We start from the raw sequence: 27,831 nt of genomic DNA, 5'->3' as shown, positions 1-27,831 counted from the left end.
CGAGGCAGGTCAAGTGATCTGAAGGCACCTTCCGGTCATATTGTAACGGAATGACATGTTCTGTAAGCAAGGTTACACATTAAGAGTTTGTCCTTAATGGCCATTTTTCCCCTTACAGTACTTTTTACTTTTTTACTTTAAGTAGTTTTGAAACCATTACTTTTATACTTTTACATAAGTAAAAAGCTTGAGTTGACTTCAACTTGTACAAAAGTATTTTTAAACTCTATTATCTTGAGTAATGAATGTGAATACTTTTGACACCTCTGCAGAGTAGAAATAACACTGCAAAAAGTTGATTCAACTATTATAGAGTCAATTGTACGAAAGAGCTTGAGTCATTATCCAGTGTCAAGATCAGATTAATTTGCGACACTTAGTAGAGTTAAATTAACCCTTTGATAGGTGTGAAATGTAAGTGTACAGTGTCACACTTCTTGGTGTTGGGTTTAACTCTATAGGAAATCCCATCTTAACTTTTGGTTTTTATCTCAACTTGGTTTGCAATATTTCATACCTGCCACTGAGGATGGCCTTCACATGTGTGTATAAAAAGGGTTTTGACTCCACAGAGCACCGTAATACATGATTGTGTATTTGACCTCCTGCTTGCAAGCAGTAAATGGACTTTTGCAACTTTGATCATTCATCAAGACTCGAAAGAAACAAACCATTCTTTCCTCCCGAACTTTTATTTAAATATTCCACAACATGTGTCTCCTTTGTGTTGTGAGGGTGCAGTCATCTCCTAGGAGCTGATGCTCAGGGACCTGGATTAGTTAGTTTTGGCTCCGTAGGACACCTCACCGCGCAAATCCTGACCCATCATCTGGACAGTTACACAGAAACCACAGAAGACACCTGAGCCTCCCTTTTTTGTAATGATTATTATTGTTAAATAATCTACATGGTGAGTCTTCTTATGCTTAAAACTAAAGAAGCAGCAGAATTTCATTTGAAAGTAGAAACCAACCTTTTTCTTGGCATTAACATCTAACTCTTTCTTGGCCAATACGTAAGAGAGCTTAGACAGGGCCGCCTCTGAAGTCATGTCTCCACCAGATATCAGCCCTGCGTCATTCAACACCTAAAAAGTCATAGGTATGCATATATATGTAAAGATATAACATATATAGTTATCGTGACATGATTGAGTCACTCAGCTCTACAGTCTTTGTTTTCTACATGAGAAATTCAGTATTCAGAAAATGCAGTAGAAATGGGTCAGGATTGACTGGGGGGCAACACAACGTGCCTGTCCGGTGGCGTACGAAGCAGACACGGTCCCCTTCAGGCACTGGGTGCAGTTCATGATGATGACTTCGTTGTCGGTGGCCTCCTTCAGCGCCGCCAACAGGTCAGGCCGGTTATTGGGGGCGTTTCCGCTGCCGTAGGTCTCCAGGACTACACCCTCCATGGGCTGCTGCAGGAAAGCCGTCACCTGGTCACAGATGAGCCAAAGGATACGAAGGTTACAAACTCCCACGATTCATGGCCAACTGGACTGGCTTCTTGTCTGCGTGTCATCAAATTGAGTTAGAATTAGTATTCTGTGCTATTTTTACTGCAGCCCCTTTCACTCCAATGCATGAGACCATTCACTCTCTTAAAAGCCCATCTGGTGCAGTCTGTGCAACCGGTATCTCAGTCACTGATTGGCTGGCACCGGGAGGCCCTATACTACATCATTACCCATAGCGTATAACTAGAACGGCATGTGACTGAAATGACAGAGGAGAGAAATTGATCTGAAGGTGTTAGCAAGCATGAAGTCACTTGGAAAGACCAAAGCAGTAACCATGAAACGGAAGAAGAGGGCGACATTAAAAAGGTGCCTAGTTTAGTGTTTTTCTGATGGGATAAGCATCAAAAAAGCTTTGACGGATATGACCAAAGAAGCGCTTGTACAGCACAGACAGTAGGTACATAAGAGTACATAAGAACTCTTTGACTGGTGCAGAGTCAAAACGGGGCTTCATAACAAGGCAGTTAAAGGCTGTGAGAAAGTCTTGGTAGCCGAGCTGGGCAGAGTGAGCAGATTGAGACAGTAAAGTCAGTCTCTGCAGGGGGAGGTGCAGCCAAATGTATCTACGCCAATCCTCCCTCTTTACAGGGCGATTGGACATGGCCCATAACTCCTTCTTATCTTTCTCTGGGCTGAGCCTTGATGGCAGTTTACATGACAAGGAAGGGAAGGGAAAGTGGGTAATAGGTGTGATTAAATTAAAGTTAGCTATATTTTATTGCAAACCGTAGTTTTGAACCGCCGGTTATCTTTGAAGAGAATATCTTTAATTACATTTTAGATTTGGATTTTTTGTCATTAACCAAAAATGATTAATATACATCAGATTATACTTGTGAAAATCAGAGAATTTTAGTTTTACGTAAATACTAGGGCCGGGACTTTAGCGCGTTAATAAAGATTAATTAATTACAATGTGAATTAAGATTAATTAATTACACAAAAAATAACACATTAAACATTTTCTACGCATTTTTACACTTATTTTTTGCACCGCGGGACGTTTCTCACTGGATGAGTTTCGGCGGACCGATTATACTGGAGCACCAACTAGCGTTCATGACTTCAGACAACAACAAACCACAGTCCTTGAAAGTATTGGTCTACTTAAAAAAACATAGTTTACAGAAGGTCTACTTACCTATAGGCTACCTGAATTTCTGAAAGTACTATATTTCTAAATATGCTATTGCTACACTTGTCTGCTGGAATTGGTTGAATAAAAATAAAAATCCATGTGAAAAAAATTACTTCTCACTGTTCTCAGGTCAAATATTTATGCAATTAAAATGCGATTAATTTTGGTTAATTAATTACAAAGCCTCTAATTAATTAGATTAATATTTCTAATCAAGTCCCGGCCCTAGTAAATACTTTATATTCAAAGCAGGTGATGAGGGATCTGTAATGTGATTATTTTGTGTGCTGTCCCAGACAGTGTGTACCACAAACGGTCTAGATAATAAAGTGAAGTCCGAAAACATAAAAAAGAAAATCATCAAACTACGAACAGCTGGATGATTCCCCAAAGAGAACACATATTGATCACTCTGCCGTGGGTCACACCGACCAAAGACGCTCTGCACATGAAGCGGGTCCTAATGGGGACGGAGTGGACATCGATGGTTCGGTTCCGGTCCTGAGCCACTCACAGTAGCAGTAGTGATTCCTGGGAACAGCCTGAGCAGCCCCACGTTCCTATTCAGCTCGGTGCTGACGTGGAACTGTGCTGTGTGGTCTGCCCTCCACCCCGATCCTAGTTGACAAAAAAGTACGAGAAAATAGAAATAGGTTAAAAGTGGAGAAATGCAATGTTTAATTTACACATGAAGACGGACCCGTGGCACCAGCGGCTCACCTGAGATCTCCACGTCAGCGACGGCCAGAGGATCCAGGTTGGGAGAGGAGAAGGCGTCGAAACTCTCAGCATTCACCTTGGTCACACGGTTCCCTCTGAAGAGTTTCTTGCAGAAGTACAAGCACACCTGAATGGAGGGAAACATACATTCACTGCACACACATTTGTTTCTTTATGAAGACAAAACCCTCTCAACACAGCAGGACACATGCATGAGGACATGGTGTCCTGGGTAAGACACTCCTGGATGTAGTGCCCTGAGTACGACTGTGTGTCATGGAGCTTTTGGTTTGAATCCTGATGGGCAGGTTGCACCTTGCACAGCAGCCTGTATGAATGCATGATATCAAGTGTCCACAACCATACTACGGTGGCCCTGAAGTGCAACACACAATGGCAAATAGGAAAACATAACAAATCATAGAACACATCAATAGGAAAACACAACGACAAATTGGTGAACACAATGACATTAACTTCTTACGGAAAAGGTACGCCCTTTCTATCGGAGGACGGACCCTTCTGATTGGACAGACGGACTGACTGTCTTTTAACAGGAAGTATATATGAAAAAATGTAGAGAGAAGCAGCGTTGTACAGAAGGAAAAACTATTCACTACGGGATGATATGAGACGTGCCGGTGTTACGTGCCTACTGGTTTTTGAACCTACTGGTTTGCCTACGCGTGCATGTTTGTTTTCCCCCGACAGCGGCAACATATCAACGTCGTATGTATGCCCTGCATCAAAATTATTTGTAATAATAGCAAAACTTTCTTCGGGAGTAGTCAAAGAGTGCGCTTTTCTTTGTTTTTCATATCTACTTCCTGTTAAAAGACAGTCAGTCCCTCTGTCCAATTAGAAGGGTCCGTCCTCCGATAGAAAGGCGGTACCTTTTCCGTAAGAAATTAATGTCGTTGTGTTCACCTATTTGTTGTTGTGTTTTCATATTTGCTGTCCTGCATTCCTATTTGTCATTGTGTTCTACGATTTGTTGAAATGTCTTTCTATTTGCTGTTGTGTTCTACGATTTGTTGAAGTGTTTTCCTATTTGCCATTGTGATTTGCACTTCACGGCCACCGTAGTGTTTGTAATTATTATTACAATATTCATATTTTATATTCAGCGATTTATTTAAACTTAATTTAGCATTCATCAAACCCGATGCCTAATACTCTTATGTCCCTATTGATAATCATCTAGAGTCTTTTTTCTATTCCTTTAACAAATAGGCAAGTAAGTATGTTTTCTCTTTGAGGCTGACAAATGTGCCTAATAATCAAATACAATGTCGCTCGGTGGCATGCATGTCGCTTCTCCCTTCCCTCACCTCAGGAATTTCAAACTGGCCTGCGATCAGCAGCGCCCCCAGCAGGTTGTCTGTGCCGTCACTTTTCATCTCAAAGATTGGTACCTGAAGTCAGAACGAGTCTCGTCTTAAGAGGGCAGAGAATGTTTTTAAAAGGTGGCGCGGACATTTTGTTCTTTTTTTGGTCTCTTAGACCAATTTCACACAGCAGCAATTACCTGAGATCCGGTGAGGATGATTGGTTTGCACAAATGTTCGCACATGAAGGACAGGGCCGAGGCTGTGTAAGCCATGGTGTCTGTGCCATGCAGGATCACAAAACCTTTAAAATTTTCATATTCTTTCTGGAGAAAAAAATAAGACCACATATTTGTGGATCATTTTTAGATTGTGGCATCTATTTTTTTTTTTTACAATGTGATCAATTTTATGAGCAGAATGACTATTGTAAGATTGATTGATGTCTCGCTTTTTAAAAGCCTAAATTATTCAGTGTTTAATTAGAAATGCAGGCAATCAGAACCATATCAATGAAATGGATCCAGCAGCAAGTACCTCAATCTCCTTTCCAATTGTACCCCAGTCTTCTATGGAAATGTTGGAGGAATCCAGCAAAGGGCTGTACTCTAGAACAGTGTACACAACCCTCTTATTGGTTTTAGTCAGCCTGCAAGAGCGAGAAGTTCATCTACGAGTTCATCATACACACACACAGGTTTAAATGGGAAGAACAGCCCAAAATAAATGATTGTTTTTAGTCTTTGCAGGTGTAAATAGGTGGTCACATTTTCCCTGTTTAACCAAGAAAAAGAGTTCATCTTTTCCTTAATAGTCAATCTTTGTCATTCCATGCACAAAGATTTATTTAAGTGATCGTCTGTCTCTTGATAGACTTAGATCTTTGTTTTTACTGTCGACTGTTTTTCATGAAGTAAATTAAGAGTAAGCAGAAAACTGAACAGTCGCCTCCCGTTAGAGTTTAATGGCGGAACAGACGTCGAGTGCCCAGTCAATCCACCAATAGTAACTCCTGGTTCATTCAGCGGCGTAAGCACCGCCCACTATGTACAAAATCCGAGAGCAAAACTTTATGATTCGAGATCAAAACTTTTTGTTTTGAGAGCAAAAATAATAGTTTCATAGTTTCAAAAACAAATAATTCATTCTTAGTTTATATATTTTTACTTAAAAACTTTATTTTTGCTTGCAATGCAAAAATTTTGCTCTCAAGACATTTTTTTGTTTGCATAATAGACACAAATCTACTTCCATACAAAGGTACATTCATGAATGTGTAATGAATTTAATTGAATGCCCTGAGTTGCTAATGTTAATTGTTATATTGTGTGTGATGTTTTAGCCATGCGGATTGCAGGCCTAGTTGGCCTAGACTAGACTAGGCCTAGACGATACTCCTTCTTATACATGTTTTTCCAGATTGAACTCATTCCTGAGTTCTCAGAGCTTTTCTTTATTTTTTATATTACCTGGTTGGCCATTCTTTTGATGTGTGGAATTATGCATTTGCTGCAGAAATGATTGTCTAATTGTGATATAAATAAACGTGTTGTATTAAGCGTAATTTGGGGTGGACATTTCCTGTTTCCAATTGAATACTCACCAGTCTCCTCATCGAACCTGGATTAAATTTGAATATTCCCCTATATCCTGTATATTCTGCACTGTCTCTAAGCAACAGTTGCAGGGTGGGGGGGTTACACAGGCAGAAAACGTTCACTCCAAAACACGGTTAAACCAATGCTTATTAGTCTTCATCGTGCTCGTTAAACAGATGTGATGGGTAGAGCTCCCCCTCCCTCCTCTACCTGTTTGGCCACACTACCTTTTAATTAGTGATTCCCAACAGGTCAGGCCAGATCACTTCCTGCTTCTCCTTAAATGCAGGACTAAGGGCCAAAGGGGACTAGTGACAGAGCTCCCACCAAATCTGTGCAGCACTCACCCTGTGCGGCTGTATAAGGTGAAATCCCCAGGTATGTTTGTTTTTTAAGTCAAGTGGTTGTTTTTCTTCTGTTTAAATATCTCCTTAGCGGTGCTTCAGTGTCAGTGGAGTTATTTGACATAGTGTGTATGACATGTGCCCCCTGTTAACAGGAACGGGGAAGAGATGTCAGCTTCAGGTGCTATAGCTGAGCTCTAACCACTGCTGTTTTTGCCCCTTTGCAAATATACTTTATATACTTATGGTTAGCTTGTTTTATTTAGTATTTCTATCGATGCCCTGGCAGGGGCCCGTTGGTTCTCAACTATGGGTCTGTCAAGCGGCTATAACCAGGTACCGGTAGCCAAGAAAGATAGGGCAAAAACAGCCTTTTGCACACCTTTCGGCCTCTTTGAGTTTAATCGCATGCCCTTCGGCCTCTGTAATGCACCTGGTACATTTCAGAGGTTGATGGAACAAATCTTTGGTGCACAGCATTTTCAGACACTGTTACTGTACCTGGTGATTGTCTTCTCCTCCACAGTAGATGAGCACCAGAAGCCTCTTGATGCAGTGCTGTCTCGCCTGCAACAGGAGAAACTGAAAGTAAAGTTGTAGAAATGCTGCTTCTTTCGCACGGATGTAATCTATCTTGGTCATGTGATTACCAAAGATGGTGTGGCTACAGACCATGGGAAAATATCAGCCGTGGCGAAGAGCAGAGCAAAACATGCCCAACTACAGCTCCGTGAGGCTTGAGTTTAGGTTTAGGGTGCCAGCCCAAATACATTCGGATCAAGGCCGGAACTTTGAGAACTTGTTGATCCAACAGCTTTGTAGTTTCTTTAGTAAAACTCACACTTCCCCCAGGGGAACGGCCAGTGTGAGAGGTTTAATAGGACCCCACATGGTCTACTACAGGCCCTCCCACCGGCCAAAAAGCCAGATTGGCCCAGCTATCTCCCACATGTTACCTTCTCCTACAACACAACCGTCCATCAAACCACTGGTGAGTCACAATACCTTTTAATGTTTGGCCAAGAACCCTAACTTCCTGTTGATTTTCTCCTTGGCAGGATTCAGGAACCAATTGGAGGTACTGCCAATGATTGGTTGCGAGAACATCAAATGCGCCTCCAGACTGCCTTTCATGGGGCCGAGGAGCAGATCCAAGCAACAGCTTGCTTCAGGAAGGAGCGACATGACCAACACGTGGCTGGTGGTAGCCTGACAGAGGGTAAAGTGGTCTACTTGAAAGACAACAGTGCTCGAGGCAGAGTGAAGATTCCGGACGTTTGGGGTCCTATGAAGTACAGAGTTGTCAAGGCCCCCCTCTGGGGGTGGAGCAGTGTATTCTATTGCACCCCTGGATAACGCAGAAAAAATCAAACACGTTCATCGAACTCTCCTGCGACCAGTCCCGCTAATCACTCCTATTAGTGAGCCAGACTCTGGGGAGCCAGTGAGATTACCCACCAATGGAGAAGATGGCGAACCGAACAGTGAGTGGTAGATTGTTCCTCAACCAGTGACAACTGCTCTAGACCCTTTGGCTTCCCTTCCTCAACCATCTGCGCCAGAAGAACCTATCGCCGTCTCCATACCCCTAGTGGATGTGGACAATGCTGACCCTATGGAAGGACCCAGTGCAGGGCCCCTTTGTCGAAGCCAGCGTGAGACCCCAGGGAGACACCCAAACCCCCATAATCTCCCTGTGCCAGCATGGGAGATTGGGAGGCTGCAAATTCTCGGGTAACTGGGTCGGGTAATACGATTTCTGCCATTTCCAGGTTGTGGCACTAGTTATACTATTATATGGTTCAAAGTGGGCCTAGGTAGTAGGTGGGGGCGCAGTTTTTAGTATTGTCCACGAGGGCCGCAAAACACTTTCAATGTGTACCGGTGGGCCGCACAGCGCCGCTGTTGAAATAATGAATCTTTGGTAGTAACTGAAATCAGGCTCGCGCATGAAGCGGGACGTGAATGAAGTGAAATAACTACAACTAGTCGAGTAAACGTGGCGAAAATTTGCTTGGTTTTTGGTGTTTACACTGCATGACTCCAAGGAAGCATTGAAACCGTCAAAATGAAAGTGTCAAATGGAAACCAAAGATCCAAAGCTCTGGGAAAGCAGGTGGGATTTTTTTAAAGAAAAATGGGTTACAGATGCAAAAGAAGTCTGTCATCTCACTGACTGGAAACTCTAAATCTGACTTAAAGTGGTTCAATGAAGATTTAAAGAGGAACTGCTGGTTCTGTGATGCCAAAATATTGACTGCTGAAGCATTAATTGCACTTTATTTCAATCATATGTACATTTTATTTAATATATTATTGATGACATTTCTATTACTTTTTAGTAAAATGAATAGTTATTTTTGTGTTATGCCTGGCTCAGGCCTTTCAAATTATTAATATATTAAGTTCATCTGTTCCATGAATTCCATGAATTCCATTCCATGAAACCTGCAAGGCTCTGATTGGTCTGCTAACTACATCTTTTCTGGAGTCTGACATTTCCGGTTTCATTGCATAATTCCGCTATTATTAAAACAAGGATTTGCCACAAGAGAATGAATCAGTTTAAAGAGTTTTTGTCGGAAAAATCTGTAAACATGACCACTTATACTACCCCTCATTGGCGGACTGTCCAATTCATGGACGCAGATCTCCTTAAACGTCGGTTTGCCGGTCGAGGGGTGTACAAAGTTGTTGACGAAAATACTTGACGAAAATGTCCGAAAAAAGAAGCGATGAAATGCAGCAGTGGCGATGCACGGGACAAAAAAGTCTCAGATAAATAAATAAACAAACCGACGTCTTCCACATACAAAGATGTCACTCTCTAGGTCGTCTTGACCTAGTGTTCTGGCGGTGAATTGCTTTGCAACACAAGCAAGCCTTTTAGAACCATGAATTGAAACGAGTCCGTCGACACAAGACGCAGAAGCAGAAGCATGTTGCAGCCTTCAAGGACTGAGGAGACATTCAACCACTCTCAAACACATGCAACCAGTGCTACAGCACCGATGAAATAAATGATCAGTTTCCATGTGGTTTGTGGTTGGTGGTCCTCCCTGGTCTGAGAATACATTGCATTAAGTTTAATATTTTTTTCCGAATACAATGGGAAAATAGTGTGATAGTCTTCTCTAGGTATGTACAAATTCAGAATGTATGCAAGCTTAAAAACAAATGAAGAATACCTGCAGTACAATATTTGAATTTTTAAACATACTCTTGAGCAGATTGATAATTAAAAGCTTTTTCTTAGTGCTCAGTCAGAGAGTCATTTTCCTGTTTTGGTTAAAGAGTGCAAGGCCAGAAGGCAAGCAGGATGTGCCAAGCAGGACGATGGAGGTTAGAGACACACCAGACACCAACACTCACGCTTTGTTCGATTATGTTTACGTTCAGTTAGGAGACCTTATGTTGCAGGGTGAGGAATTGTTCCTCCTCTACGCCAGTTTAGGGCCGATAGAAATCTTTCCTTTGTCTGTCTAACAAGGATTATAAAACATGATGTTCTTCCTGATGTTAGTTAGTTGTTCTTCCGGCCTGCGGGCCTTCCTTCCTTCTTTTTTCCATTCTAACAAGAAGATATTACACATACGATCAGATAAAGAGCACAATATGGATAATTATGGGTTGGCTTACGGCAGGACCAGGGTGTTGTTGCCTTCCAGGCCGATCTTCTTGGCATACTCCTCATCGTGGAGCATGGGCATCTTGCGCAGTCCTTCCACAAAAGCGTTGGCTTCTGGGGCAAGCACTGTTGGTGAAAATCATATGTTAAAAGGGTAAAAGGGTTACTGTTAATCAGTGGCAGTTTAGGAAAACAGCACAAGGGGAATTATGAACCAGCTCCACACCGAACATCAGTCTCATACTGAACCCTAGTGGCCGTCGTGAGGAAAAGCATTGTGGCAATGGGGCTGAAAAACCCAGAAAAGTTATGTTTCTTACAAGTATTCATGAGAGCTACTGTCAGAAATCTAGACAGAATGACAAAGGGGAAATTATCCGCCAAACATGGGTGGCATTAAACAGTTTCTGGGGCGGCTCAGTGACGTACAGCAATACCGTAGTCTGGGAGGATATGAATGTTTTACAGAGGTTTTTCCCTGCTTTATTCAACAGTCTCTGAATTTGAAACCGCCCCCTTTGTTAAATTCTATGTAAATATTTAGCAACCTTCTACAGTGATTTGCTGCCATATGGTACCTTTACCAGGTGAGTAAGTCGACCTTTGGAAGTACTTACAGCAGCCTCACTAAGGGTGTCAGATGTTGCCCAATCCCTTCTGTCAGCATCTAGTTAGTCATTGAGAGAATATGCGTTGCCACCACAGCGGGTACACCGGTGCCTTCAGAACTACCCCACAATCATTACTAAAATAATGATCTAATTTACAATTTGGGATTCAACCCAGTCAGCACTAAACGTAATTTCAACGTTGTCATATGTTGAAATTGAGTTGCAATGAGGTCTGAATGTCTAAGACCTAATTTCAACGTTTTTTCAATTGGCTAAAAAGTGCAAAACGTCCATAAACAACAACCGTAAACAACCGACACATTTGTTCCTAATGTATCATGTTGTAACATAACTTTGAAAGAGAGACAATATTGTCATTACAATTTTTATAATAATTAATGAACTGGTCAACAAAATTTGCGCAAAGACGTGAATTCAAAGCATTTAATATTTCTCTTAAAACGTCATAAATATGGAACCACAGACTGTGTTCTGTTAACGATATGCTTTAAGGACATAATAATGCAGGCAGTTTCAAACATCCTACAGCAATAACATACGAGAGGCTGTAGGCGAAAGTGAGGTGAGTTGTGCCAGTTTTACTCAAAGTGACTTTAAAGTGAGGCTCTGACAGTTGTGCCTTCAAATGAAGGACTTTTGAGAACAATAACTTTGGATCTGAACTAAATTGTTTCAGAAATATAGCTTTGGGGAAAAATGTGGTCTCGTGGCACATTTTACTCCTAGTGCGGTGTAAGTTGTGCCTTTGGGGGGAAAACTTAAATTTTAATTAAAATAAAACGGTAAATTGTGCCAGTGATATATTGTTCAGAATGATGCATGTCATTTGGTAGAAACAACAATAAAAATATTTTGACTTTGATTTCTTTAATAACATGAAATAATAAATAACATTAAAACTGAAATTAGTGTTAGTGGGTCTGAATCTGGCTACTACTTAACATCCCACTTGTCAATGCTGCAGGGGAATATAAACTTCTGCTCCCTTCTGGGTGTATCACCACGTTTTTGGGATGTGGGTAGTTTCTTGTGCACATCACAAATCACCCCGTTCTCCCCTACTTTATTGTCCAATAATGTAACAGTTCGAGGATGTTGTTGGGCTTGACATGCAGGAGATAATTGTCTGTATTGAAGTTTAACAAATCGGACGGAAAATATTTGTGACCTAGCTACTAACCTCCATCTTTAGGCGTCATCCCGATGGTCCCTCCAGTGTAGATCACCAGGACTTTCACCTCGGAGGGGGAAGTTACCGCCTGCACGTTGCCCATTATTTCTTCAAAAAACATTACATTACATGTCATTTAGCTGTCGCTTTTCTCCAAAGCGACTTACAATGACTCCATCTTCAACCATAGGGATACAAACGCAGAAGAAACGAGAAAGAACAATTTCATCTTTTAGTCCTCGAGTCCATATGACATTCTAGCTTTCTTTCTTGTCTTCGTTTATGCAATCATTTAATTAGTTTTGACGAACATTATATAATTTTTTTCCTTTTAATTAGCAGTTATACTTAAACGAGGGGAAATGCAATAATGTTCCACTTTTAGTACAACAGAAAGTCTATGCTCCTTTGCACTACATTGTGATAATCAAGATGTTGGTGCGTCAATTTGTAGAATCTTGTGGTGCCAGTGATGATCATTCGAGGTACTTAGGATGAACATTATTTTATTGTTTCCTTTTAATTAGTAATTATACTTAATGGGGGGAAATGTTGGAAAAGCTACAATAATGTTCCACTTTAGTTTGACAGAAAGTCTGTACTCTTTTGCACAGAGGTACATTGTGTTCATCAAAATGTTGTGTGATAATCAAGATGTTGGTGCGTCAATGTTTCTACATCCGAAGATACGAGCACTTTTTGCCAAGAGCCCCACCCTGTTTTAGCAGGTTTATCTTCCAACTAATGCTGCTCCAAAGATGAAAACCTTTGAATAGTCTTGGCGGTGTGTCAACTCTGTCACCTGTTTGCAAACATTATATATCCTATTTTGATGATTTTACAGTAAGAATTTTTCTAACAATGTTTCATTTATTTGTATTTTTCTAGCACTGGATGTGTATGTCGTTTACATCTTTCAGGAGAATATTTAATAACACCATCAGAATAATGATAATACACTACAGAGACATTTGTTATCAAAATAGCAAACATAATATAAATCCCTTACTGTTGTATCTGTGGCTCTGCAGAGTGGTGGTGGTGCAGTGATGGTGGTGCAGTGACGGACCCTTTATACTGTGGGCTATGCTTTCACTTTCAGATTCAGTAAACCATGTGATTTAGAAGTAACGGATTGATGAACAACTATTGAACTCAATCTTGTTAAACCATCACCAACTACAGAAAATAAATATGAAATAAAAATATTAATATTTTCATTTGGCATTTCAACAAGGCAATTTAAAGTGCTTCACATAAAACCATTAAAAACATCCTAACATGAAGCAAGGAGATTTACTAACAGGAAGATTGTTTGAAACATTAAAGACAAACAGTCATTAAAATTATAAAAAAATATGTTAAAACATTACAAATAGAATAAACTTTGCAGTTTAATTTAAAGAGTTATGAATTGCAGAATTGGTCAATTAAAGGCAGCAACAAACAGAAAAGTGGATTTAAAGGAAATGAGTGACTCAGGAGAAAAGTGTTCCAGATAAGTGGAGAAGAAAAACCAAACGCTGCTTCTTCATGTTTAGTTTTGACTCCGGGAACAGAAAGTCGACCAGTCCCAGACGACCCAAGGGTTTGTCGTGGTTCGTAAGGTATTAGGAGATCAGAAATGTAATTTTGCCCTAACCCATGATTCTTCTTTTTTATGAAATAGAAGTCAGACAAGTTTCTAACCAAAAAGTATTTTTTACCCAAAGAGGGCAAGGCCCAGGTCAGCAGGCCGGCAGTGAGCTCTGTCTGCATGATCACTGTCTGCTGGCCGTGGGAACACACAGTTTGTCCTGGGACGTCATGTGGCGCCAATGTTGGACACCCTGTGCAGGATGGAAACTATCAGTTCAAGTAAACGGTGCCTCTTCATTGTGTTTTGCCGTTACCGGACGCTTTGAGCCTCACGTCACCAAAAAGTTTTGAATTCTATGAGGGGCCGTTTAGGACTTAACTGCTGAGACTCTCAGCGTTCAGTCTCAGCTGTGTGTGTGTGTGTCCTCGGTGAGCGGCATAAGCCGATCTCAGTTGGGTATTTAGCAACATTGACCCTCCTCCTCCTCATGCAAATTCCATGTAACGTTAAATAAGTATGTTCATGACAGGATTTGCCGTAAATGTTTTTTCTAACTGTTTTCGAGAATAAGGCACAACACAGCGACCTGCAAGTAGCGCAGCGTCTTCATTAAAGTGATATGAAGTTATGTCTTAATGCGAGTCTTTAGAAATGAACACAAAAAATGTTCGTTAACGACCCTTTTCCCATGACTAAGATGAGAGACCCAGACCCCTCGGCCACTGTGGGGACAGCGGTGGTTCTTGTGCACCGACGCGGGCCGCGACGACCATTTACTTCGGTGAGTGCGGGTGTGTGCTTCCATGGTTTAGCTCAGCTTTCTCAGTTTAGCTAACTGTTAGCAGGCTAAAGCCGCGGAACTTCAGAGACCGATATGCGTGGAGATTGTAGGATATAAAAAAATAAATTGACGACCAGGTTCATAAATTAATTATAGATAGATAGAGGGATATCTAATGGACAACTTAAGTACTGTAAGATAGAATATTATGCAGTTGTAGACACAGGGGGTCCCTGGGCCTGAGAAGGGAAGAAAATGAGTTTAATATGGCTATTAAATGTGACTAAAATTAGACTTAAAATGTAATTAGTTTTCGTCGACTAAAACTAAGGATTAAAATGACTAAATGTGACTAAAACTAACATGCATTTTTGTCAATTAGACTAAATCAGAAATAGCTGCCGAAATTAACACTGCTTTAGGTTCAGATTCCCACTCATCTTGCTACCTTTACATCGTCTCGATGTTTATTAAACTTTTAGCTTGTTTGATGAGGCCCATCAATTAATTACTAGCTTAGTTGTTAATTAGCTTAGGGTGACTGTGGGTGAGTAGGGGGCGTGGTCGTCTTCCAATCAGAGGCAGATCCCAGGCCTAGCTAACCTGCATGTCAATGTGTCCATGGGAAAGACACTTAATCCCAGGATTGCTCCTCTAGCTGTGACTACAGTGTTTGAATGTTAGTTACTGATTGGCAGTTGCCACTGTGTATGATAGGTCCTGTCATTAGTGTATGCATGGGTGAATGATGTTGTAGCGGCTAAGCCGAACTTAAAGCCACTGAGGGGCTGCATAGACAGGTTAAAAGTTGTTGACGCGCTAGCTACTGCACGACTATAGCTTGTGTCTTGTGAATAAACAGCTTACGGCTTTGCTTCTTGGTTTAAAGCGTATTTTATTTCTCACAATGTGGAGTCCGTTCAACTGTTCGGTCTTTTACAACTATAAGGAATTATGAAAATATGCCAAAAAGACACATCTTTAATGATTAAATGCAGCGCCCCCTAATCTTCAAAAATTAGGGTGTGTTCAGGGGTTCAATGTTAACACATCCTGCAATTTTGGTGAGGGCAGGCCAAGCCATTTGGAAGTTAGAAATCTTGCCAGATTAAGCAACAACTTCAATGTTCGTGGCGAATGGTGGTTTTTTGAAAATGCTCCCTACACACACAGTTTGGAAATTCTTCCGGCAAAATGCAAGTTTTAGAGCCTAAGGTCTCAGGAACACACTGGGCGATTTTGAAAAGGATTGGGTTTAATCCCTGGGAGGTGTTCAGTCTTTTGCAACTGTAAGAAATCATGAAAATAGGCCAAAAAAACGTCAAGTCATTTGGAAGTTAAAAATCTGCCAGATTAAGCCACACCCCTATGAAGTGAATTAGCCCATATCTCACCAAGACAATGAGTTATCAGCACCATTCTAATATATCAAAGGCACATTATGAACCAATAATGATCCACTGAAGGTTTCGTGACAATCAAACTGGATTGAAAAAAAGGTGTTTTTCACTAAATTCAAAATGGCGGAAAATCTAGTTAGGCTCATTTGCATACCATGGTTGACTTTTTTGTAGAGCATGTGGAAGAGCACCTGTGTGCCAACTTTCAAGTTGATCGGACATTGGGGGCAGAAACTTTTTTTAACAGTCCAGATATCCATGCCAAATTTAACAACTTTTGAATATGATAAAGGCCCCCAAAAGGCCCTTTTCAGACACTTTTACACCACCAGTAGGCAGTATACATGTATTTAAAAACATTAGTTGTTATTTGTACCCCTAATACGAGAAAGATAAATCTAATGAGGGGTTGACAGCTCTAGGACTGTAAGTGGAGCTCGTTGGGGATGTGTGACCACAGCAGTGCATCAAACAGAACGCAGATGCAAATGTGATTCCAATCTTCTTTATTGTGTGTTTGTGTGTTTGTGTGGTTCCACAAGAAAGCAGTTACAAAGAAATATCAGCGCACTGCTAATACCCAACAGGAGAAATGAGCAGTAACTATCTACAGCTAACTATGGGTAGCCGCGGTCTACCAGCCTCTGGCAATAAATAACCACTATTTCTGCTATTTATTTTTTGTGTGAATTACACAAACCTCGGCACCGCAAACTGTGTTGTGTTTGGGTTCATGACCTCATCAGTCGCCGAACAGAGAAGGAAGTGCGCCTGGATGACCGCCGCTTCCAGCGCTGTTTCCGGGCTGACCAGCAGCCGTTTTGATGACCTGTTTTGTTGGCTCGGGGCCAGCGTCTCTCGGTTAGGTTGTGTCCAACTTACAGAGGTTCAGTTTTAGCTGCCTGCGTGTCTGCGGTGAGCGGCTGTTTCACAATTAATTCGCTTCTCTCGCAACTTCTCCTAAATCACATGATTTACTGTATCTGAAAGTGAGCAAACACTGTAAAAAAGGATTTGATCAAAAAACGTCATGATAACTTTTTTTTGGACCGGTTGTTGAACCAAAGTATATGCAGACCTATCATTTTTAATGTTTCAGAGGACATTTAGAAAAATATAATTGAATCAAGCCAACGTTCATGTAATGATGGACGCTGTGTCGAAAATGTCTGCAGTTGTTTCAGGCGGACGCGGGGTCTCTGTCTCTCCTAGGGGATCTCCTCCCGCTCCATTCCGTCTATCGGAGGGACGCCTTTCACGGCCATACTTGTGCGCTTTCCTGGCCTCACTGTACAGCCACCAGCCGGGTGCATACGGCAACACGTCCAGGCTGACCCCTGCACCACACCATCCCCGCCACTGGCTGTCGTATCGGTGGGTGTACGCGCCAAAAATCCCCCCAGGCAACTGCCGCTTTTTGAAAACCCGTCTGCCCTTATCCGCTCCCTGTATGCAGGTGGCTGAGCACAAGACTAAACGTGACTTTGGAGCGACCCGGATGCACCTGCAGGGTAAAACGAATACTGGTTGCCAGTCGCACACCTGCTGCAGTGCATGCAGGGTGATTGCTGGATATGGGTCCGCATGGCCGGCCGAACTTCACTGACCTCTGCACGTGTAAGATTAGCGGTCTTATCCGTGTTTCTCCAACATCCAATGTGTTGTAGAGCGTGTACCTACAGGATCGTGTTGTCACTGTGATGTTGGCAGTCAGGGAGAGTTGGGTGTCAAGCGTCACACCGAGGTTCCTAGCAGTCAGAGTGGGCGCTAGCAGTCAACTGTCCGGTCCCGGCTCAGAGAATCTTTTACGGAGGAAGAGAAGTAGTTCAGTCTGGTCGGGGTTGATCTTCAGGTGGTGAGCGGACCTCCACTGAGAGACGTCAGTCAGACATCTCTCAGTGGATCAAGGACACTCAGGTTGCCACCTGGTCGCCACCTGAGTGTCCTTGATCCGAAGCAGGGCGGCTGTTACGTGGCCAGCTGGACGCAATCGTTGATGACTTGGTCCCAAGAGTGCCAGAGGTCTACAGAGCTGCAGACATTTTGAACTGCTTCAAGAAAGATGTATGAGGTTGCTCATTATTTGTAAATTGAAGTCCATTTTACATTGACTTGTAAGGTTTTTCTGTCTGAACCTTTTGTGAATATTCTGTTTAACACCACTGAATATTTTGTTTAAATACAGTATAGAAGTTGTTAGATATCAGCACGTTATAATGTAAAAACTATTTATTTTAATGCAAGAAATAACATTTTTGCAACAAGACATGGTGTTTCTTATAACTATAAATTGTAGTTTGAAACAATGCATACTTTTAAGTAAAATTAACTAGGAAAGTAACTTTAACTAAAATAAGCGAGTTGAAATTATTTAGACCTAGATTAGTTGGACCTAGTGAACACAATGCATGATAATAAGTTAAGTTTCTTTTAAACTTGCGTTGCTGAGTTGAATAAACATGTGCAACAGTCATGTGAACTTACAGACATTAGTCCAGAGCTAAGTTAAACGCAACATTATGAGTTGTACCAAATTGTAAATCCAATTTGATTCTACTCAAAAGTGTAAGGCAGCCCTTGAACTTATCTTTGTAAGTTGAACCCCCTTAATTTCTTTTTACAGTGTAGCCTACTGTATATAAGACGGGTCCTCTTTCCGCAAACCACCACTGGACCTCCGGAACTCTGCAAAGCCACAGATACAAAGGTAAGGGATTTCGATCACGTCTACCAAATTTGATGACAAATGTCATTGTAGTGTATTATCATTATTCTGAGGGTGTTATTAAATGTTCTACTGAAAGATGTAAACGACCCGTACAGCAAGTGCTAGAAGAATGCAATTAAATTAAACATTGTTAGAAAAACTGTAAAATCATCAAAATAGGATATTTAATGTTTGCAAACAGGTGACAGAGTTGACCCACTGCCTAGACTATTCAAATGTTTTCATCTTTGGAGCAGGATTATAGAGTTGGAAATTAAACATGCTAAAACAGGGTGGGGCTCTTGGCAAAAAGTGCTCGTATCCTCGGATGTAGAAACATTGACGCAGCAACATCTTGATTATCACACAACATCTTGAGTACAGACTTTCTGTCAAACTAAAGTGGAACATTATTGTAGCTTTTCCAACATTTCCCCCCTGTTTATATTAAGTATAATTACTAATTAAAAGGAAACAATAAAATAATGTTCATCCTAAGTAATTGAATGATTGCATAAAACCAAGACAGAAAAGAAAGCTAGAATGTCACAAGGACTTGAGGATTTTGTACTTTCTTGTTTATTGTTCTTCTGAGTTTGTGTCCCTATGGTTGAAATGCAATGAAAGTCGCTTTGGATAAAAGCGTCAGCTAAATGACATGTATTGTAATGTTTATTGAAGAAAACCTGCTCCCGACCAGGTTAGGTTCACAGGCTCATTTGCCTTAGTGACTGACCCTGAGGTTTATCTCCCTTTTTGAAACAGACAACCCAGAGTTTCCCTCATCTCAAGGTACGGCCCCTGCCTTCGCTCGACCTGACCGAAATGTCTGACCCGAATGCTCAGAGACAGATCCCGCAGCCCCCCCCCACCGAGGCGAGAGTCCTGGTGATCTACACCGGAGGGACCATCGGGATGACGCCTCAGGATGGAGGTTAGTGGCTACCTGCACGTAGCACAAATATGTTCTATCCCCCCCCACCCCCCTCGACTATTTATACACAAACAAGTAGTTCAAATACAGTTGCTGGTGCACTTCCTGTTATCACACTGGCAAACTTGCAAAAGTTAAATATATGGTCAGGCAGTTCCTTTTTTGAGCAGACTCGGCTGCAAATGGAAACTTTGAGTCTTTTCCTCACAACGGCCACTAGGGTTCAGTATGAGACTGATGTTTGGTGTGGAGCTGTTTTATAATTCCCCTTGTGCTGTTTCGCTGAACTGCCACTGATTAACAGTAACCCTGATTAACAGTATCCCTTTTAACATATGATTTTCACCAACAGGGCTTGCCCCAGAGGCCAACGCTTTAGTGAAAGGACTGCGAAAGATGCCCATGCTCCACGATGAGGAGTACGCCAAGGAGATCGGCCTGAAAGACAACACCCTGGTCCTGCCGTAAGCCAACCCATGATTATCCATGTTGTGCTCTTTACACAGGATTCGTCTTCTGATTGTATGTGTAAAATCATCTGCTCAAGAGCTTTTTATATAATGAAAGAAAAGATTGATAAGTGAGATTTTGTCGGGGGTGACCATACGGCCTCCCTTTTAAAAGGGAGATTAAAAAGAAAATCTTTCCATGGCCCTCGAGCCGGTCACGCTGTCGCAGGTGGAGCTGTGTCGAGTTAGACTCCATACACAGGCAGCATGAATATGTGTACACGAGAGGCTCTCTGCCTTGTGACTGGAAGAAAAAGAGAAACACAGACTTTCTCCCTAACCTGAGATGGCTCTCCAACCTCGCTTCATAAAGTCAGCTTGGTTCATCCTTCTTCAAACTCACGTCTCATTTTTAACCAGAACTTTATCCAACTCTGTTTAACGAGCACGATGAAGACTAATAGGCACTTGTTTAACCGTGTGGTTTGGAGCGAAGTTTTCTGCCTGTACAAACAGTACAAACGCCAAATACCAACCTGTAGGTTAAACAGGTTTAAATGCCCTAAATGAATTAATGTTTTTAGTCTTTGCGGAAAGGGAACACATAATGCAGCCTCCGGTATTTGTGTCCTTGTGGGACTCAACAGGCTCGCTACTGTCTGAAATTCAGACTCTCTCAGCATAATCTCTAACTTATTTCGATTGCATTATTATGTGACAACACCTCATAGATGAACTTCTCTCTTTTGCAGGCCGACTGAACACAATAAGAGGGTTGTGTACACTGTTCTAGAGTACAGCCCTTTGCTGGATTCCTCCAACATTTCCATAGAAGACTGGGGTACAATTGGAAAGGACATTGAGGTACTTGCTGCTGGATCCATTTCATTGATATGGTTCTGATTGCCTGCATTTCTAATTAAACACAGAAAAATTTAGGCTTTTAAAAAGCGAGACATCAATCAATCTTACAATAATCATAATACAATAACTGCTCATAAATATGATCACATAACATTGTAAAAAAAGAGAAATAGATGCCGGAATCTAAAAATAATCCACAACTATGTGGTCTTATTTTTTTCTCCAGAAAAACTATGACGACTTTGACGGTTTTGTGATCCTGCACGGCACAGACACCATGGCTTACACAGCCTCGGCCCTGTCCTTCATGTGTGAACATTTGTGCAAACCAATCATCCTCACCGGATCTCAGGTAAGTGCTGCTGTGTGAAATTGGTCTAAGAGACCAAAAAAAAGAACAAAATGTCCGTGCCACCTTTTCAAACATTCTCTGCCCTCTTAAGACGAGACTCGTTCTGACTTCAGGTGCCGATCTTTCGGATGAGGAATGACGGCCGAGACAACCTGCTGGGGGCGCTGCTGATCGCAGGCCAGTTTGACATTCCTGAGGTGAGGAAAGGGAGAAGGGACATTGTATTTGATCAATAGACACATTTGTCAGCCTCAAAGAGAAAACATACTTACTTGCCTATTTGTGAAAGAAATAGAAAAAAGACTCAAGATTACCCAGGACACCATCTCCTCATGCATGTGTCCTGCTCTGTTGAGAGGGTTTTGTCTTCATAAAGAAACAAATGTGTGTGCAGTGAATGTATGTTTCCCTCCATTCAGGTGTGCTTGTACTTCTACAACAAACTCTTCAGAGGGAACCGTGTGACCAAGGTGAATGCTGAGAGTTTCGACGCCTTCTCCTCTCCCAACCTGGATCCTCTGGCCATCGCTGAAGTGGACTTTTTAAGTGAGCCGCTGGTGCCACGTGTAAAATAAACATTTCTGCATTTCTCCACTTTTAACCTATTTCTATTTTTTTCGTCCTTTTTAGTCAACTGGGATACGGTGCGGAGGGCAGACCACACAGCACAATTTCATGTCAGCACCGAGCTGAATTGTAACGTGGGGCTGCTCAGGCTGTTCCCAGGAATCACTACTGCTACTGTGAGTGGCTCAGGACCAGAACCGAACCATCGATGTCCACTCCGTCCCCGTTAGGACCCGCTTCATGTGCAGAGCGTTTTTGGTCGATGTGACCCACGTCAGAGTGATCAATATGTGTTCTCTTTGGGGAATCATCCAGCTGCCTGTAGTTTGATGATTTTCTTTTTTATTCATTTTCTTGGTACTGTTTGTGGTACACACTGTCTGGGACAGTACACAAAATAATCACATTACAAATCCCCCATTACCTGCTAGTATTTACATGAAACTAGAATTCCCTATTTTTCACAATTATAATCTGATGTCTTTAAATCATTTTTGGTTAATTAAAAAAAATCAAATCCCGCAAAATTATGTCATTAATCAAACATATCACAATTTTACTAGCTTGGTGCAACGTTTTCCTCCACAATGTATTAAAATGCAATTAACGATTTTCCCTTCAAAGATAACCGGCTGTTCAAAACTACGGTTTGCAATAAAATATAGCTAACTTTAATTTAAGGGTTAGGTGTTAGGGGTTAGTGTCTCTGCTGTACAAGCGCTTCTTTGGTCATATATCCAGCGTCAAAGCTTTTTTGATGCTTATTCCATCAGAAAAACATTGACTAAACCAGGCACCTTTTTTATACATTTAAGAGCTAATTCATACGGACTTGCCATCTTGGCTTGCTGCATGAATTACCGTAAGTATTGTAATTGTCAGTCGTCATGTCTGACGTTTAAACTCAACATTTAGATTTATATTTAGATTTAACATTTACATTTACATTTATATTTAACATTTATATTTACATTTAACATTTATTATTTAACAACTTTGTGTTACTGCCAAACATTGTACTTGGAAAAGTTGTTTCATGTATTTACATGATTTTGTCTCTAATGAGTATTGTCCTGCTTTTTTATCCATATGATAACGCTAAATGTATGAAAATTTCGCAGGATTTTAGAACGTGCAACATTTTACAAACCGCGCCCCATAGTATAGGGCCTCCCGGTGCCAGCCAATCAGTGACTGAGATACCGGTTGCACAGACTGCATCAGATGGGCTTTTAAGAGAGTGAAAAGTATCATGCATTGGAGTGAAAGGGGCTACAGTAAAAATAGCACAGAATACTAATTCTAACTCAATTTGATGACATGCAGACAAGAAGCCAGTCCAGTTGGCCATGAATCGTGGGAGTGTGTAACCTTCGTATCCTTTGGCTTATCTGTGACCAGGTGACGGCTTTCCTGCAGCCGCCCATGGAGGGCGTAGTCCTGGAGACCTACGGCAGCGGAAACGCCCCCGATAACCGACCTGACCTGTTGGCGGCGCTGAAGGAGGCCACCGACTCCGGGGTCATCATCATGAACTGCACCCAGTGCCTGAAGGGGACCGTGTCTGCTTCGTACGCCACCGGACAGGCACGTTGTGTTGCCCCCCAGTCAATCCTGACCCATTTCTACTGCATTTACAGAATACTGAATTTCTCATGTAGAAAATAAAAATACTGTAGAGCTTACATATATATATGCATACCTATGACTTCTCAGGTGTTGAAGGACGCAGGGCTAATAGCTGGTGGAGACATGACTCCAGAGGCGGCCCTGTCTAAGCTCTCTTACGTATTGGCCAAGAAAGAGATAGATTTTGATGTCAAGAAAAAGGTTGGTTTCTGCTTTCAAAAGAATTTTTTTTAAGAGTAGAAGAAGAAGAAGACACCAGTGTACCATGTAGATTATGCAACAATTATAACCATTACAAAAATGGGAAGCTCAGGTGTCTTCTGTGGTTTCTGTGTAACTCTGTCCAGATGATGGGTAAGAACCTGCGCGGTGAGGTGTCCGACTTTCCCGAAACCAAACTGTCTCTGAGCGACGGCCGATTCATCCAGGTCATCGCCAGGTCCCTGAACGCCAACTACAAGGAGGTGACGGCACCCTCACAACACAAACTTAAGAGACACAACCAAGGAAACCGCTGAAAGCTATGACAAGATCGAAGGACAAAAGCGGAGGAAAAAGCACTCCAGTCACGTGCTTGCAGTGTTGACATTAAATTCCAAAAAAGGCCAACTTCATTGATTTCAACCTATTCAGAATAGCTGCTAATTTGGGGTCATACCTGTGGTGTCTGCAGAAGCTGGAAGCCATCCGTGAGGCCCTGACTCCCCCACTGGCATGTGCCGCCGCTAGGATCGGAGACATAGATGCCCTAAAGGTAAGAAACTGCACGGCAACCATGAACAACCTTCACCTGGCCCGTGGTTGTTATTGTTATTGTTGTTCCACTATCAGCCCCCCCCCCATGTTGACATTAATTTCTCAATTCTGTCTGTCGCAAAAACGAAAAATTGTCGCTGTCACATATGATATTTAACAAAAGGATCAATTCAACGTTGGCTTTGGTCTCTCCAATTTATCTTAGGTTTGTTAAGAACACAGAATCTCACCAGGCCACCAGGAGAAGTACTGTACCCTGTGCGTGTTTATCTTTGGCAGGGCACTAACTTCAGTCTGAGTGACTACGACGGACGCACACCCCTACATATCGCTGCCTGCGAGGGCCACCTCAAACTGGTGGAGTACCTCCTGAGTCACGGAGTCAAAGTGCACGCCAAAGATCGCTATGGGGACACGCCCCTGGGGAACGCTGTGCGCTTCAGGTGAGACTCAAACAGTGAGTGCTGATGGCTTTAGCTTTTATCCGTCTGTTGAGGAAATGATGTCCTTTTATTATTTTAAGATGCAAACAATAGAAATCTCGTCTTTTATTCATAAAGCGAGCTGTCCTGTGACTGTCGGTTTCCTGTCACCACCAAGTGTCACTGCAAGTGACTGCTGCGTGGGTGGTTGATTGCAGGGGATAAGGAACTTGTCCTTACACGCCAAACCAGATGACATGAAGAAGAACCTATGCTGGCAGTAAAGAGTCAAACTGAATGTTATACTCCTCCTAGTAACTCCCCACGTGTTCTTACAATGACTTCAGACACAAGGAGATGGTGAAGCTGCTGAGGAAGGCCGGGGCGCAGCTTTTCAGAGACGAGTTGGACAAAGCAGGGACTGAACTGTGCAGGTGAGCGTGCGCCGTGGAACAATCGTATAAAGGTCCTCCGTTGTTCAGCCGTCACTTCGGTGACCCTCCTACATAGTTGACTCGGGCTCAACCGGTTGTCCCACTGTTACATAAACAACAAAAGTCCCTTTACACAACACTTTTTCCTTCCCCCAATGGCTATTTGATTTTGGGAGAACCTTATATTGTCTCCTCTGTGGCAGCCTGACGGCCAGCGGGGACCTGGAGGGCCTCGAAATGTGGGAACTCGCTGGAGCCGATCTGAATCAACGCGGCTACAATGGACAGACATCCCTTGAACTGGTGGGTCTTCGGGACAGATATTCTGAAGTTCATAAGACAAACCTGTGTGGTTCATTTGTTTTGCTCACTCTCCACCCGTCACAGGCCGGTGCTCTCGGCAAAAAAGAAGTGGTGGCATTTTTAGAGCAGCTCAAAAAACCCAAGGTAACCCCTCCTCTCCACTGCAGCTGTTTGACAGCTCTGCTCCGATATCCACACTAGACACTCAACATGGTATCATTTCCTGTCTCTAATTGCCTCTCAATTACATCTTTGTTTTGTTTGATTTCAGCCTGTGTTTGGTGAGATTCGTGAGCAGCGTGATGATGAGGTAAATGAGTTTAAGTGAACGTGTGTTTTCCTAGTTTGTGCATTTCCCACGTTGAGCATGTGGCCGTTTTACTCCCATCCAGTTCATAAACCGCTTATCCTTCTCAGTCCTGTGGCTTTTGTATCCCAGCATGCTTTGCATGAGAGGTTAGGTCACTAAAACACACATCTATACCCAACAAACCCAGTCACAGGCAATTTGGAGCTGGAGGAAAGCTGTGTAGCTAGTGGGAGAACACTTACAATTAATTGTAAATTATGAATTTTTCCATTTTGTTACTTTATGATGTTTAATTGATTATGCTTTTAGTCTATACATCTTGTTTCAAGGAGCAATGATCTTTGAGATTTAAGGTGAGCATGCTTTTAATCAATCAACCATCAGATTTTAAGTCACCTTTTAATAGCTGTCCACCAAACTCCTGTGAGTGCTAAACCTGTGCGGCCTGCTCTACACCAGGCTGACCTGTCTGCTTTTTTTTGTGTGCTCACACAATGGCAATCAAGAGCACTGGAATGTCTCTCCCCTCCCCAGTGCTTCCTGTTAATCCTGTCCTCTTTTTGTCTCTGTGGAAGTGATCGAGTCTCCAGCAACCCAGAGGACTGTGAGCTGTCGTCGACCAACAAGAATCGTCCTCATGACTCCGTCCTCCTCACTCCGTCCAGCGCACCAATACATGCCACATGTTTCCTGAGACCTACTGGGAGTAAAAGAAAATGTAGAAAACTCTTCTCCAACTCTTTTAGTACACACAACAGCATTGGGAAGAGGAAGGTTACGTAGTACAGTTACGTCACTTTGTAAAATAAAATAGCAATATATTCAGGATTAATTACAGGGTCAGCTGTGTTGTCATTCATTTAGATGTCAATTTATGTTCTTTGCGTCCAAGATTACGAACAAATGACTTGAGACGAGTAAACAATTTAAAACACCCCCACTTGTTGTTTGGTTTTGAAAAGTAAAAAAAAATCTTGGTCCTTATATTTTACATCTGTAAGAGAATCTTCTGTGATGTATTAATGTCCCACTGACATTTCAAGAAAGCTTGTGTGTGCGTATTTGTGTGTGAGAATGAAATAGTGAGTTTTGGATAAAAAAATACATTTCAATAAATCGTTTCTTTCAAAACATTGTCTCCTGTGTTGCTTTTGAGTGTTGCTCTGACACTGAAACTCACACACATAAACCTCCTGGCTAAGGACTCCTCACCAATAGACATGACATGAACATGGCGCATGATAACCAATTGTTGAAGCTCATTTCTCTCAGTGCAGAGTCCCTTTGTGTCCTGACTAATAACCATGTTCATTGGGATTGCAGTAGGCCACAGGTGTCAAACTCAAGGCCCGCGGGCCGAATCCGGGCCGAATCCGCCCCGCCGGCGGGTCCAGACATAAATTACATTTCTATGGAACTAGCTGCTATTCCTATAAAGTCCACTGGGGGTCTCTGAGTGAGTGCACGCGTTGGACCAGGGGAACCAGGTGGTTCACCGACGCGGCGGCGATTTCTAGCATACACACGTTCCAAGTCTGTAAATTTGTTTGTTCACTTAGCAACTATCTAAACTTATAGGTTTTAAAACCTCTTACTAAATATATAATCATATCAGTAAAATATAAACCAGGTGACTGTGCTTCGTGGGTTGCTAAACATCAGGGTTTTTGAATCGCTCTTAGTCTGGACTCTCCCCTGAGACCTGTTGTCCTTTGACCAGGCCAAAGAATAATGATTTTCCATTTTATATTAGTAGCAGGTGGTATGTGCCGAAGTCAGGAGAGGTATGTATTTCGGAGGGTTATGTATTGGCATGAACCAAAGCCTCCTCCTTCTTACAGGTTTGTGGTTTTTTTCCAAAATTATTGAAAATGAACCATCTTGAGAGTAACACAGCACAGGGTCTCATCCAGTTCCTTCTCTGATGAAATGCAAGGCTTTGGAAATGCAGATAAAGGGATTTCTGTATGAGCGCCCTGAACCTGGTCAGTTAGCCGGTGTTCGGGTAACCAACCACAGCCGGTTTGACCAATCAGCGGCTACGACGTGTGAACGTAGAGCGACAGTTTCATTAAAGCGTCACCAGAAATAAGTTATACAGATGTGTAAAGCAGATATGTGTCGGATGATGCGGTGTTGAAGCGGAGCGCGCATGGTACGGTCGACAGGGGCCGTGTCGGGAAGGGGTGGGACGTGGACAGTCCGGTCAACAGGTGGGTGCGTGCACAGCAGCTTTCTTTTTGCCACTCATCCATTGAGG

The 27,831-nt window shown here is 42.2% G+C and overlaps 2 protein-coding genes across 2 annotated transcripts; one reads left to right on the top strand and one right to left on the bottom strand.

The window, feature by feature from the left end:
* Positions 1-439: 439 nt before the first annotated feature.
* Positions 440-13,141, bottom strand: LOC119227915 (L-asparaginase-like). Its single transcript, XM_037487108.2, has 12 exons — positions 13,094-13,141; positions 12,094-12,192; positions 10,293-10,407; positions 7,155-7,220; positions 5,249-5,360; positions 4,912-5,037; positions 4,715-4,798; positions 3,384-3,510; positions 3,178-3,281; positions 1,256-1,441; positions 974-1,087; positions 440-829 (listed from the first exon to the last, which is right to left on the bottom strand). The coding sequence occupies exons 2-12, from the start codon at positions 12,185-12,187 to the stop codon at positions 776-778; spliced, it is 1,182 nt and encodes a 393-aa protein (XP_037343005.2). The 5' UTR covers positions 12,188-12,192; positions 13,094-13,141; the 3' UTR covers positions 440-775.
* A 5,325-nt stretch (positions 13,142-18,466) lies between these two features.
* On the top strand, positions 18,467-26,674 carry LOC119227577 (60 kDa lysophospholipase-like). Its single transcript, XM_037486468.2, has 18 exons — positions 18,467-18,551; positions 19,317-19,485; positions 19,838-19,949; positions 20,687-20,798; positions 21,025-21,150; positions 21,264-21,347; positions 21,570-21,696; positions 21,781-21,893; positions 23,119-23,304; positions 23,434-23,547; positions 23,694-23,810; positions 24,020-24,100; positions 24,382-24,545; positions 24,872-24,958; positions 25,162-25,261; positions 25,346-25,405; positions 25,533-25,571; positions 26,147-26,674. Exons 2-18 carry the CDS (start codon positions 19,377-19,379, stop codon positions 26,147-26,149), a joined length of 1,734 nt encoding a protein of 577 aa, XP_037342365.2. The 5' UTR covers positions 18,467-18,551; positions 19,317-19,376; the 3' UTR covers positions 26,150-26,674.
* Positions 26,675-27,831: the final 1,157 nt, after the last annotated feature.

Source organism: Pungitius pungitius, chromosome 14 (genome assembly GCF_949316345.1).
Source record: "Pungitius pungitius chromosome 14, fPunPun2.1, whole genome shotgun sequence".
Lineage (NCBI taxonomy): Eukaryota > Metazoa > Chordata > Actinopteri > Perciformes > Gasterosteidae > Pungitius > Pungitius pungitius.
This window is presented reverse-complemented; position numbering and strand designations above follow the sequence as displayed.